The sequence below is a fragment of the Hippoglossus hippoglossus genome, chromosome 15 (genome assembly GCF_009819705.1).
Source record: "Hippoglossus hippoglossus isolate fHipHip1 chromosome 15, fHipHip1.pri, whole genome shotgun sequence".
NCBI lineage: Eukaryota > Metazoa > Chordata > Actinopteri > Pleuronectiformes > Pleuronectidae > Hippoglossus > Hippoglossus hippoglossus.
In genome coordinates, this window is record NC_047165.1 from 21,809,608 (window position 1) to 21,824,837 (window position 15,230).

General features: G+C 40.8%; 1 protein-coding gene across 38 annotated transcripts in view; it reads left to right on the forward strand.

Annotated features, from left to right (window-relative positions):
* Positions 1-15,230, forward strand: part of LOC117775846 (regulating synaptic membrane exocytosis protein 1-like) — an 89,666-nt gene that overhangs the window by 10,950 nt on the left and 63,486 nt on the right. For 36 of the 38 annotated variants that reach the window (XM_034609347.1, XM_034609356.1, XM_034609338.1 and 33 more), the window contains 2 exons: positions 11,058-11,268; positions 13,987-13,998. In XM_034609347.1, coding sequence (XP_034465238.1) covers positions 11,058-11,268; positions 13,987-13,998 — 223 coding nt within the window. The remainder of the gene's footprint in view (positions 1-11,057; positions 11,269-13,986; positions 13,999-15,230) is intronic. The other 2 variants (XM_034609342.1, XM_034609344.1) reach the window with 2 other exon arrangements.

Consider the following 15,230-nt stretch of genomic DNA (forward strand, 5'->3'; position numbering starts at 1 on the left):
TAGTCCTCCGAAGATATTTGTCCAATTACTAGTGTGTGTGTGTGTGTGTGTGTGCCTTATTTTAGTGTGCACTTGAAGAATAAGTTGTGTCTTTTCCAGCACTCTCCTTCTCACACCTCCTTCTCTTTAGTTTTGTGCTAAATGTAAAATACCATCCCACGGCCACCGTGCTCTTGAACGTCCCCTCACCTGAGTTTGACCAACACAGCAGAGCTTGTGAACGCTCCTCCTATGGGCTACACACTGTCATGGCCTCACTTATCCAAAGGCCATGTTGGGATTCTGGAGCCAATAATCAATGAAATGACCAGTGGGGGGGCTGTTGTTGTACATGTTTGGAGCCACCCACCTACTCCCCCAGCCTCTCCCCCTAACCTGAGGTGTACCAGGATCAATCATAATATATTTCAAATGTATAAAGTAATGACACTTTCATCAGCAAAATTACCTCATTTATTGGAATATGAAAAATACACTTGGTGTCTCAATTATTTCTGCTTGAAACTATTGACGGAATGATGTAATTATGTATACTTTACACTGATGTAAACTAAAAATAGGTTTCTTAATTCCAAATTAATGGTTTGTTTAGACACAAAGGATTAGAGCCCACGCAAAGTTGTATATATATGTTTCCTGATATGTGCCAATATGATTCAATTTGTTAAATGTTTTTACTTAATGCAGAAAAAGAAGCTGAAGGAAGGCTACTTTTAAAACATGTTTTCAAATGTTTGTAAATCCTCAAACTTAAAGAAATATAATTGAATTTTTTTGTAGTCTCACTGGGTATATTGGCGAATATATCAATATAGCCACTTTTGTTGAATTGTTAAAAAAAGACACAAGGATCACATGTTTTTTTTTGTATTAAGCAGACTTTGGTTGTGTGGTTGTAATACATTTTATAATTCAAACACATGTATTATCAGTCACAAATGTGAGTGAAAGCAGTTGAGCCATTAAAGTACATTGGAGAAATGTCTGAATATAATATGAGTCTTTGAGGAACAGTGCACTTCAGACCATGTGGCACTTTGTGATCCAAGTATTTGTTAAGTATCATGGATTAGGCTCTAAATCAGATTTGGGCTTTGAAAGCGCAGTGTGGTTTCATTTGACCTTTGGCTGATAAGCAGGATTATTGATCACAAGTGAACTTTTAATATGTGCACATCTGTCATGAATGTGTCATAGGTTTTATTTTAGTTTGTGCCTTGTGATCTTTGCCAAACTTTACATTCTGAACAAATTTATGTGAGTTATAAAACATGCATATGATATATAATACAAGAATATGTTTATAATAAATGTGAGAGTGCAGAACCCTCTATGGACTTCACCAAAACCCTTGTCCTGATGATTCTTGATAGACAGAGGCAGTGGTGATAATATGAGAATCAATAATTAAATTATATTCAAGGAGATACAAACACAGAAAGAAAGAAAGACAGAAAAAGAGTGAGAAGTGGAGAAAGAGCGAGGATAAGGAATGCGTGGGCAGAAAAGCCATCATGAAAGTATATAAAGTGAAAGAGGAGGAAGGGGGAGGTGAGAAGAGAGGAGGAGAAAACGAGGAGAAGAGAGAAAAGTGGAGGAGAGGGTTAAGATGCATCACAGTCTGTGCATATTGTGCTGTTATGTATTAAGTGTCAGTTTTGGTGTGAATCATCTCTTCCTCTGTTGATATTTCCCCCCCAAATAACAAATTTGTTGCTTCTTTTATTTTACAACCAAACCGTCCAAACTCAATGATTAAAATAAAAAACAATATCTCTAGTTACACAATACATTAGAGCTGTCTGGGGGCAGACACTGTTAATATTACTTATCTCTATTCTACATATTCTCAAAACTGGAAGGGAGTACAAGCGAGTGTGTCATAAGGAAATGATGGAAGGAGGGATGGGTGGAGGGAGTGTGAGGGAAGTGAGAGTGCACCCGAGCAGCTCAGCATGGTGACTCCTCTGACGGAAGTGAAGGGAGGGGAAAGGATGGAGGAGGAACAACAGCGGTTGGCACAGAGAGAGGAAATCGAGAGAGTGAGCGATTCTCCGTGTCCCTGCTGCCATATGGTGAGCAGCCAGGCCACAGCACATACATGCACTGATGGAGAGGTAAACACAGAGGGAGGCTCATTATGTTATGGAGACAAATCCTATCGGAGCAGGTTTTTCAGGAAATATATGGATTTCCAGTTAAAGAAGAAAAATGTTAGGTAGATGACTTGTTTTATCTTGCATGTATAGTTTACTTTAATTCTATATTAAAAAAATCTTGAAATCACCACCACTAAAATCACCAAATAAACTGAAATGACTGGGGCCTTAGCAGCGCCTGTATTAAGTTTGCAGAATGGTTCGAGTTAAATTGTCGCTGTATGGCCTTGTTGTGCTTATATGGAGCATTTTACCAGATAAAAGTTTAGCATTGAAAAGATTATTCAGCATTGAAAGGACCCTGATAAAGTATAAACAAGATTAAAATGTGATTTAAAAAGACACAACACGTCATTCACCTTTGGGCCTTCTACTGGGTAGAACTGGCCCTTAGTCAGACACATGTTCCTCCTCAGCTTAGCAGACAAACACTTTTCCGCTCACATTAAGGGTCATCATTTTAGATTTGGGTCATTACTTGAAAAGGTTTACTTGCTCTATTGTTCAGAAAATACATCACTTTCCTCATACTGTCCATTGCTGCAGAACCTCTTTTCAGTCTCTGTCTGAAATACCTGGTTTTAGCTCCTGTTCCCCCCGTTGAAGACCAGTCTGCTCTGTGATTGGTCAAAAGCTTTGAGATAGGTGTTAAAGTTCCCTTAGATACATGGCATCATAATCCTCAGAGGCCGCAGAGAAGCTTCAACTAAACATTGAGATGTATAGTTGTGCAGAGTGAGAAACACAGTGTTTATGAAAAGTTTCATAACCTCAGGTTTCTATCAACCAATGATGAACAATTTTCTGCAAATATTGAATGTAAGAGGGTCTGCATGCTGTAAACACACACGCACGCACGCACGCACGCACGCACGCACGCACGCACACACACACACACCCCCCTAACCTTACCCCATCTTATCTTAAATCTTACCATGACCTTAAAACATTTCTTTACCTTAAAATTGTATGTTTAAGTTATGGAGACTTGCTTTTTGTCCCAATAATGTGACAGTGCAAATCGACTTGGGTCCCCACAACATCACTAATACCCATACCATACACACACACACACACACACCCCCACAAACACTCACACAAAGAGTTGCTGCAAACCGGAAACTCATTTCTAATTCTGGCATGCATTTTACCTTCCATTCAATTTCACAAATAGCATGGGGGAGGAGGAAAAATTTTAATACTGGTCTATTATAGGATACCAAATGAGTTCCAATCAATCTTGTAGATGACTCCTCTACAGTAAGAGAGAGAGTGTGTGTGTGTGTGTGTTTGTATACGTGTGTAGATTAAAGAATGGAGGGAGAGAACGCTGCCGGGAGGAGGAGAGAAGTTGGGTTGAGGAAAGAGTTGGACAGAATGAAACTTTTGAAGGTTTTCACTCCAACATCTCTCACCAGAACTGAGTAAAGTAACTTTAAAAGTGAGTGTTGGAGAGTGAATGAGAATGAGGCGGAGAGAGACGGAGTGCTTAATTTGTAAATGGCTGCGAGGTGATTTTCTCTGACACTGACTCATTGTTATTTGATTCATGTCTGCCTGCTTTTTGAATATCGATCCAGGAACAGGAGGAGTGACTCATATTCGGCCATAGAGGCCTGAGTCACTACAGGAAGAGTTGAAACTGGCTCCCAACACCCAACCTGGTGCCACCCTCCTTTATTAAAGCCCGGGAGTGGAGAGGCCAGTGCCAGCTTTTGGCTGAGCAGCAGCGATGGTGCTCAAGGACTGAAGGACTCAGCTATTTTATCTGCCTTATTTTTAGACACATCTACAGTGTGTCCTGCAGGAGGTCTGTAACTTTTTTTTGGAGCTGTTTACCTGAAACTTTAAGCTTTTATTGAGGATCCAGGCTCCTGGAGAAAGAGGTCCAAAACCATTTGGGGGGAAACAGTTGAGGAAATTGAAAGGAAGCTTTGACTGCAGAAAAAAACTGGGAGCTCATTAGCAAGAGGTGAGAGTAAGTGGACACACAATGTTAATGAAAATCATCCGAGGGGTAATTCTTACACACTGTATATACCCCAATCAGGTAACGCTAACTTTTTTATATTGTAATAATGTCATTTCACAGTGACATGGTCATGATGATGATGAATGGTTGGTTAATCTGAATAAGCTGTGCATCATCTCTTTAATCTTATTGGCTGCAGAAGTTGATGAATTACCAAGACTTTTATAATTGCATTTTCTGACTTCTTACATCGTGATGACTTAATTTCTACCATACGATCATGTATAATTTTTTAATCTATAGAAGCTTCGGATCACGTGTAAAGTCCTGTAGGTTTCTGAGATATTATGCACAACATCATTTTCTGACTTTTTGTGACTTCATATAAGCTTTAGATTCTATCTCTATGATTTGTGGAGAAAATACGTTTTTGTTGAGCTATACCTTGAGCTTTGATAATCAGCCCTAAAAAGTTAATCAAGCGCACACAAACACACACACACACACACACACACACACACACACACACACACACACACACACACACACACACACACACACACACACACACACACACACAGAGAGACTGAGTCCATTCAGTGAGTACAGGGAAAAGGTCAGTGACCTACATAAGCACCATTTCCACAGCTCCATGAAACTGGAACCATAAATGACACAGAAAGAATAATTTATGTGTTAGAATAAAGAATAAAGTTCAACAGTTCAATTTAGAATTTAATTTGTATTTGTATTTTGTATTTGATTGCACCGACAATCAAAATTCAAAGTTTAAACCTTCAGGATGCCAACAAGGGATATCCCCACAAGATCAAAATTTTGGTTTGTGTGTGTGTGTGTGTTTGTGTGTCCTCGCTGTTGTCCTTGCCAGGTAAACGTCCATGCGCTGCCCGGCTCAGAGTTACGGTGCATCGTAGCATCTGTCACACTGCTATAAAGTTAGTCCTGAAGCTCGTCCCTGCCTCTCATCCTCTTTCTATTCCTCCATCCTTCTTCACCTTTTACTCATCCACCTTCCTCGCTCTTCAAACCGTCAAACTGTCTTTGTGTTGCCCGCGTTTCCAAAGCCTGATGTATCTTCTTCCTCTGAGCCAAAGAGTCGCTGTTGGTCGCTTAGGTGTAATGGAAATTCCTATAATAAACTCCTAATAATAATTAGTTTTCCATATGAGGCGTTCTTTTTTTGCAATGCGTAGCTTGTGCATACATCCCAATTTTAGTTATATTCTTGTGAGCAAAGCTTAGGTTTCTCTCTGTGTGAGCAGCTCGTTATTCCTCCTATAGCTCAATTATGAGACGCTTTTCATTAATGCTGCTTCCTGCTGTGAGCTGTGGACAGTTTGTTTGAAATATGCATATATGTATCCACACACTGTAGTTACACACACAAAGGCTTTACTTTTAAGTTGTTGAAGTCATTGAATGTTTTGATGGGAAGGCTGAGGACGTTTTTTACTCTGTGTTTGTGCAGGAAAGTGAAGCTTTTCATTCTCAAGGTTTAACCTTGTGTCTTGCTACATTTTGAATATGTATTTCTTTCCTGCATTTTCCTAATGAGCCCGTTATCTCTGTCGCTCTGTACGTTCCTCTCTGATCTCTTTCTTCCTCATTCTCTCTGCTTCTCCTTCCCTTCCTTTCCCGCCGTCCTCCTGCCAGTTGTGTTGTTGTAATGATCAGCCCCCCCCCCCCCACCCAACCCCTCCATACGTTTCCTGACAATGTTGTTTGATGTGATAAAGATTTTTCTTCTCACCTGTAAGGGAGAATTTGATGGTTTCTTGTTGTTGACTGACTGACTGACTGACTGACTGACTGACTGACTGGCGGTGACGTACTTGATACATTTCCTGTTCCTATTCTTGTCTTTTTCTTCTCCAGTATGTCCTACTTTGCCTGATTCATTGCAACTCACACAACCACACACAAAACAAGGGTAACACGTAACTCTCATTGTACATTAGCTGCTTTTAGACATGCACTGAACTCTGGAGATTCTCCGCATTTACCCCAGAGCAGGTGCATGTGTCAACGCAAATGTCCGAGTGAGAGCCTCCGGATTATCTGCGGACTTTCTCCGCCTGGCCCCCTAGTATAAAGTCTGAAGAAAGTCGGGAGAATCCGATGTGAGAACACAGCGTGGGATTCCCCACTGGATTCGCTGCAAGCGAGGGAGGGAATTGTTGATGTTTATAACACGTAACAGACGGAAAAATTAAAAAGAAAACAAATATCTCCCTTTATCCGCAGGTAATGTCTGAAAACGGCTGTTGACGATTGCCTGGGTGGTAACTGTTGACTTTGGTGAAAGGACAACAAATGTCACACATCCCCAGTCAATTGTTGGCGTGTTAGTGAATGCTTATACACAGTATATAAGCTAAACCTGCTTGAAAAGTTGCTAGATGACATCCTAGTGTATTTCTTTATATATATCTTAAAAGGTCTAGTTAAGACTTTAAAAGACTTAACCAATTCTAACTAGCTTTATTAATAGCTAAGATTATTTTTCAAGCTGCTATTGTCAGTTCAAAGTGCGTCTGAATCTACTTTTACAAGCGAGTCTTACTTTGCAGATTGGAAGAGTCATGAGTAGAGAGGATCCAAACCATGGAAGGAACTCGCTCTTTTAAACTAAATGATAATGGGTGTCATGCTGAATATTTTGTACATGCTCTGTTAAATATTAAACTTGAGATTCCTCTTCCTTCAATGCTAGCTTGGACTCTCGCTAGTTGCTAAGCTAAGAATCCAGCCAACCTTTTGTCTATCAAGGGTTAGTTTCGTTTTATAACACCCTTCATGAGTCACACTAAATTATTGAACATATACAGTATATCACGCTTAACTCTCCAATGCGAGGGCTGGAACTGTTTAACAGAAGAGCGTTTACTTTATCTGAGCATTTGCCCTCGCAACTCATCCAGTTTGGCTGCATGTTTCCAACTGTATCGCTGCTATCATGTGTCCGCAAAGTAGACACACCGGCTCGTCCTTTACTCTAACAAAAATACATTTTTCTTGGAAAGTGCATCTCTTGACATTCAACGTCCGTCAAGAGATTTCTCATGTTGACATGATGCCTGTCATTGGTTACTACACATAAGTGCTATTTGTGTTCACCTGACTATGAGCGGCAGGTATAAAAAGAGGAAGCATTCAAAAATCATACTGGTAAACAAGGATTGTTTCGTCCATCCAGTTGCACACACTAGGTAGAGGAATAAAGCAGGGAGAAGGCAAACATATACACGGCCAAAACCAGGAAGTGTCCAGAAGACCAGTAAAAAAAACTCATTATCTCAGGAAACAGGAGGATCGTGACGGACAGAAGAAAAATAGATAATATTAGATAAATAAATCTAAAGTCAGACATAACCTCCAGCAATTGTCTTAACAATGGGGTAGGGGCTTTGTCTGGAGTTTGCCCTTCACAAATGAAGTAGGTAGCAGGAGCGAAGCATTCAGGTGAAGAGGAGCACCTGGGTAGAGCATGCAGGAGGCAGGACACATTGGGAATAAGGTATAAGAAAGAGTTCTGGAAGAACTCTGTGAACCCAATAAGAAAATGACAATAAGGACGGAGGAACTGAGCCCTTCTAAGCATTTAATACTGAGTGGTTACATCCAGATGACATGGATTTATTAAGTCTAATACCCATAGAAGCTATTTTGGATTAAAGCCACCTATCATCAGCAATAATGCCTGTGAAATAACAAATAAGACGCCAACAGTCATATCAAAAACTAAACAAAACACGCTGAATCTGAGCCAAATCCCCGGATTCAAGTCAGTCTAAAGGCATCCCATGAACAACCAATGTAGTATTGATCATCTATACAATAAACGTGATCAATCACACTTAGTCTATATATCAGGCCCACACTGTCTATTAGTCTAACTGTATTAGGCTGTGAACAAAGCCAGGGGTTGGGACAAACACAGCGAGCGCCATGGATCAGGAAGTAAATCCTGCGGTGCTGCAGCAGCAGGTGACCTCTCTGTGACCTTTGGCTATTGCTCCCAGGAAGTGTTTGTGTAAATGCTAACGAATTTGTTTGTGCAGAGATTACAAGAGGGGTGTGTGTGAGTGTGTTTGTGTGTGTGTGTGTGTGTGTGCATGCGCACTGTGCAGGTTTTAATATTTCCAGGGGCAGGTTGAGTTTCACCCACCGGGTCCCTCGGAGCCTGTACAGGTTTTTTTCAAGGTGTTTTTGGACGAACGGTTTGTTCTGTTACACCCAAAGGAGCAATGTTCAAATGACCATCAAATGACTGCATCTCGGACTTCCTTTCCTCTGGCGTCCGCTGCTGGGATTTGTAGTTTTACAGGCTGAGCTGATGGGGGAGGAGGCTTCGTCGCTAACTGTCGGTCTGTAAGTATATTGTAGGCCACTGCAGCCACAGCGAGCGAATTACACTCAGTGCCATGAATGTTATATCAGGGTAAATGCTCTTTACTCTTCTGAGCAGATTGAGTGAGTGGAGGCTGAGAGTGAGAACATCAGAGATCATCATTGTGAACCAGCAGTACAACATGGCTCTGAAAACTCAACACACACTGTGGAAGACACGTTCCTTATTCACTTGATTCTTTAAAATGGTTACATATTAGTGGGAATCACGACTTGTCATCTGGTTTGTAAGTCTTGTCTGTTTATTGTTTCGTGTTCTGTATATTGATGTGGACACATATTGGGAAGAGTTCTATATACTGTGTGTAAAAATACATTAAATTAAGTCTTTGATATTTTATATATTGTTTTCTTGTTTGTTTGCTGTTTAACTTCATGGCGTAAAAAGGTAGAAATGATTCCTTCTTCCCTTGTACCCCTCTCCCCCCTTTACACAATATCCTTTTTCTTTACTGTGTTCTCCTTCTCCTCTTCGCCTCCTTCTACACTTTCCCCTCTACCTCCTTCCTCCTCTCATTTCTTCTCTTCTAATTTTCTCCCTTCAACCTTTCCCTCCCTCCTCTCCTCCTTTTTTAACTTCATCTACTCCTTCATCCTCTTCCTATATCATCTCTTTTATAACATCCTCTCTTTTCATTCTATCCTCCGCTCTGCTCATTCATTTTCTCCACTCCCCCTTTCTCTTACCCTCCCCTGTTTTTTTCCTGTAGCCAGGTTTGTCTGTCAGTCTGTTGCAGTGTCTGTACAACATCCTCATCATTTTATTAGCTTTATTGTTGATTTATGAAGCAAGTGTGTTTCAGGGCTAAATCACATTTGTGCTGTTCTTTGGTCATTTCAGTCCACCGAGTTATGTGGTTTCTAATTGTGTTATTTGGATTAGTTGGATTTTTTTGTGCCACCTTAGGGAAAACCTTTTTCCATGTACTTCTCCTCTCCTCTCCTCTCCTCTCCTCTCCTCTCCTCTCCTCTCCTCTCCTCTCCTCTCCTCTCCTCTGGTTTTAACTGATCTACCTTTTCAAATGAAAGCTATGAAAACTCCCTCTGACCTCGTAAGATAAAAGTGTATGCACCTCCTCTCCGTGTGATTGTCAGCACCCTCACTTCTTCCCCTCTCCGGCCTGCTTCCCTTCTATTCGCTCTCTCCTCAATCTCCACAGTGTGAAATCCAATTCATCAACATACTGTAACGTCTTAGATAAAACCAATACTCTCCCCCTTTATTCCTCGTATCGATCTGAAGACGTTCCTGTGTCGGCGAAGCAGCCTGAAGCAACAGCAGATGGAGAAAAAAAAGTGGATTGAACCAAAACACACAAACACTATTGAGAACGGCGATATTGACTAAACGTAATGCAGCCATGGTCTCCTTCACTTTCTGGCTTTGGTTCACCTTTCCTCCCCTTTATTTATTTATTATATTGCAACACCTTTTTTCTACAGTTCTTGTCTTGTCTTGTTTTGCCTTATCACCCGATTGATTGTGATTTGCGATCATTTACAATATATGGAATTGACTGATTGCACCATAAGCATAGTGGAGTACTGTTTTTCTCAGGGCAGACAGATGTTCCTTTCATTTAATTGTTGTTTTTGGAGCCACAGCAGCTACAGGAATGGCTGCTTGGTTGCTCCACCACTGTTTTCCAGACTGAAATGTCTCAACCATAATTGGATGGATCCCCGTGACATTTTGTACCAACACTCATGGTTGGTAGAGGATGAATCCCTTGACTTTTCCTTAAGTGAGTGAAATGTCTTGACAGATTGCCATGAAATGTATTACAGAAGGTCCCCAGAGGATAAACTGTAATGACTTTGTTGATCCCTTGATCTGTTGCCACCAGTGAGTTTGTTCCACCACTTTGGTTCAGACTGAAATATCGAAACCTCAACATGATGTGTTTGGACAAACCGTGGTTTAGACATTTATAGATCACAAAACTTTTGTACGCAGTTCAGTTCTAAAAGTTGGCGGAGGGGATTGACTTCTGTTCGACCGTGTGACAAGCACTTTGGTTAAAGTTGGTGTATTTCCACTGGAGAGACTTCAACTGAAAAGTGAACACAATTTATTGCCATACCCAATAAGAGATAAGAATGATGTGATACAAATGAGAGTCGATTTGACGTTCAGACCCCCTTGTGATGTGATGAAAGGGGGCGTGGTCACATTGTATAGGAAATGTTGAGGATCGGAATGAGATGAGTGACTGGAGGTGACTGGGGAGGAAACACTGACATGACAGTTACAGAGGGGAGAACAGATTCAAGGTCTGACACCAACGACACGATTGGCTGATTGAGATCATGGCAAAATCTGATTGGATAATCACTCAACAGTACTACAGAGTGAAAGAGAATTGTGAATGAATGGGACATAAAGATGATCATTTTTATGAAGAAGAGTGACATAACAGATGTGAAGCAAAAGGAGGAAGGCTTTCTCTGACAGATAGTGTTAATGTTTCTTTACTGTTATAATTATTTTCCAGGGGCATCCAGCAGCAGTTGTCCAGCTACAGGGAAACAGTGATCCGGCAGGCCTCGGCGGCGGCGGGTTCGGCTGTTCACCGGGACGACGCGCCAACCTGCGGCATCTGCCACAAGACAAAGTTTGCGGATGGCTGTGGGAACCTGTGCTCGTACTGCCAGACCAAGTTCTGCGCCCGCTGTGGGGGGCGAGTGTCACTGAGATCCAACACGGTACGTTAACACTCTGCGGTATACAAGGACACTTCTACGTGCAACAGCAAACTTTAGGCTCCATGTTGAATCAACTTCCATTTAAAATGCTCCCCCAAGAACTGAAAAATGAATGTACGATTTATTGTAGGGCTGACATATTTGAGTGCATTAGTTTACCTAATAAACTAGCTGAGAGGAAAGTGAGAATAAGTTATTTTTTCTCTTTTAAGCCTTCATTCACAATTTATAGAAAATTATGCTGTACAGAAAAGAATCTCGACAGAAATTACTGTGTATTTACACACAGGTGAGAGAAACAAAATCCCATGTCTTAAGACCTGGGTCCCCTGTGAGCCTGTATAATAGTTTTAATGCTGCTTGTATTCAATTCTGTTGAAAAGAAGAATATAAACAAAGTTTAAAATAAATACATTAATAACTAGAATGGCACACAGGAGCAAATACCTCCGCCAATGACCAATAGCCCCCTTTAATTTTCATCAAGATCGAATAATAATGATCTGATAAATCTATGAAAATGTAAAAAAATACCTTTTATCTTGCAATGTTAAAGAAAAACAAATACAAATCCTGGATCTGCCCCATTGTTGGAATTTGTTGCTCTGTGCCAAAATTGAATGGGCTCTTTCTTGGCCCATGTTCCATCGTTCCACTAAGTTTTGTGGAAATACGTTCAGTGGTTTTTGCATACTCAAATCAAATCAAATTCTATCTGCATAGAAAATAATCACAGTTTGCCTCATGGGGCCCAACATCCTCTTCCTTAACCCTCATAGGGTAAAAGTAGGACTCAAATCATATATACTTTACTGTCCCCACGGGGAAATATTTCTTGGGCCAAAGTGCTACAGCAGCTGCAGAACAGTACATTGTGTAACGAACAAAAAAAAAACTAATCCTGCTGACAAACAAGCAAACCAACAAACAAACTGTGAAACCTAGCCTCCTTGGTAAAGTTAATGAATATATGAAGAGAAACTGAAATGACTACCGATAATAAATAATTAGAAATTAGAAATTATTAAATAAATAATGGATACATAATTAATGTATTTATTGATATTTTGTTTGTTATTCATTAACTATATTAATGTAGGTGGCACTAACCTCCCTGTAGAGCACATGGTCGTTGGGTCACTCCACTATTCAGGTAAAAGTAACAGAGCTGCATGGATACACAGAAATACAAAAATTGAAAATGAAAATAAAATGAATTCATGAATGTAAAGGTAAGTGTAGTAATACTGAAATATATACTTGATGGTACAGATAAATACCAATACAATGCAATATAATAAAGCTTTTCTATGTGTGTATTAATTGGTTTCATTTGTATTTGTATATTTGTCTTGGCTAAGCTATATTATTTTTTCCTGCGTAAATGAATCTATACATTCATATCCATTCTGGAACCCCGATCTGCACTGAGTGGTTTAAGAAACCCAAACACGCTTATGGCCTTAATGCAGCTGTTCAGGTTGTGTGTGTCGGACCAGGCCTCAGGTGTTGGAGCTCAGGTGATGAGCCGTGGCACATGTGTGTGTGTGTGTTCAAATGTCTACATAGTATGCTTTGTGTGTTGATATGCACTGTATATTAGATCTGTGTGTGTTACTGTGGGCTTATGCGTTCACCCAGGTGCGTGAATGTGATCTGTGCCCATGTGTTAGAGTGTGTGTGTGTGACCCAGGCAGGAGCTAGTAAAGGTTAATTGGGCATTAGACTGAGCTGTCGACAGAGGGGGTGGTCTCCCACTCTGTCTCGGTGTCCCAGGGGTCCGGAGGTGCCCTATACACACACAGCAGGGTGTGTTTGTGTGTGTGTGTGAGTCCGTGTGAGTGTGTAGGTAGGAGGGAGGGGTGTGAGAAAGGACATCACCTATTACACATACACTTACACACACACTTACACTCACACTTACACTCACACTTACACTCACACACACACACACACACACACACACACACACACACACACACACACACACACACACACACACACACACACACACACACTCAAAAGTACATCCTAATTAGTCACTGGCTGACACAGGTAGAGTTCAGCTGGCTGGTCCTGTGTGGTGTGTTATGGGTGGTGCCTGTATTCAGTAATAGTGTGTCCTTGAAAGGCACATACACAAACACACACACACACAGATGATGTTTTCTTTTCTATTTTTGGTATTTCATACATTAAAGTATTGTTGATATTAAGTGCTGATACGTTGTGCCTAAGAAAATCCGATTGAGAATTTCACATTGGTGGTTTTGTTATTGTTCTGCCTGCTCAGACTTGAACACAATCCCGGAGTTTTCAAACTAAAACGAAACCAGCTGTGTTTTTCAAAGTAAAAATCCAGTGTGGCCCTAGCGTCCAAAGAATTTGACTTTGACACCAGAGATTGTGATTTACATTCTATCATTTTTAACCAAGAACCTGAAGCAAGCATATTTAGGGGCCTCAATAACTCATTAAGTCATAATCATTCTGTTTTGTTGCTCAGGTTTACTGACTTGTTGTGGCATTTAAAGAATTGCAACATATTATTTTGTTTTCATTGGCTGTAATATTATTGGATTCTGAGGTATACATGTGCAATACAGTGTTTGTTAGTGGTAGGGCTGTAGGATCATGGTCATGCTTTCAGATATCATCTTTTCTCAAATTGTCTCTGTCTTTCTTTTCATTATACATGGATGGCTGACTGGGCTGCAGCAGGACAAAGTGGTGAGTGCTGTGTTTCTTTTTCTTTCAGAGCTACAGTACTCTGCCTGCAACCTCAAAGACAAGCCATCCTAATGAGTCCCGACAGAATGTGTATGTGTGAATGTACCATGTATGTATCTTTCTGTCTGTCCATGTGTCTGTCACTGCAAGTCCTACGGCTTGTTGCAGCAGCAGCTGCCTAAATGATGCTAATGGTTGAAAGCGTCACATGACATCTGTTATTATTTACTACATCTCACTACTGGATCTGTTCATGCATTGTTTTTTTCATGCTTACTGACCTCCTCACCCGGCACGATGCATGCCATGCAAGGAAACAACCAGGACCAGAGGGAGGTCATGTAGACACACAAAAACTATTTTAGATTTTGCTAGTTCTTCCTCTGTGTGGGAGGAGGTGCCAACAAGCCTGTGTGGACATGGGGAGAATGTGAAGACTCTACACAGACAAGCTCAGATTAGAAACAAGCTCATGATACTGAGAGAATTTAAAACTAAAGGCTCATGTTATCTGAATGATCTGTATTTATATAGAGCTTTCACAGTACACACATTGTATCTATGTGCAGCGCTTTCGCTATCACACATCTATCACACACTGTAGAGTATCTGCATGCAGAACGAAGGAGCTGGGGATCGAACCGCCGGTAATTGGTTGAAGTGCCTATTGAGCTAAAGTTAACTTACAGGTAAAGATGAAGCGATAAAAAATATTTTGATTAGTACAATTTCACTAAATGTCTATTGCACATAACCGCATTTTAGTTCTCCATTTCCATAAAACACTTAACTCATTCTTATTTAATTATTTGTGTGTAGGGTTTGGATCCATCAAGTCTTAGATCTTAAATCTTAGATGTAACTGTGTCTGTCACAGTGGGACAGGTTTGTCTCACACAGTGAGCACAGTAGTGGACAGGCAGGTGGATACTGGTTGGTTCAAAAGCCTAAATAAGAGCACGGTCACACATACACGAATGTGAAGAGAATATTGAGGATCAAAGTTTGTACTGTTGAACTCCACGCGAATCCACACTGTGATTTGCTTCGCCACAGGAAGTGAATGTTTTATTCGCGCTCTTTCTCGCACGGATTTGAAGTGAACGGGAGACAAAGCTTCGCCTCTGGGCCGTCGTAGCTGCTCTTGCTGTTTTTCTTGGTTTTGTGTATCGGTCTGCTCCATGGCTGTCTCATCATCGTGTAGCTTGGTTAAATAAGAGGTAGGCAGAATC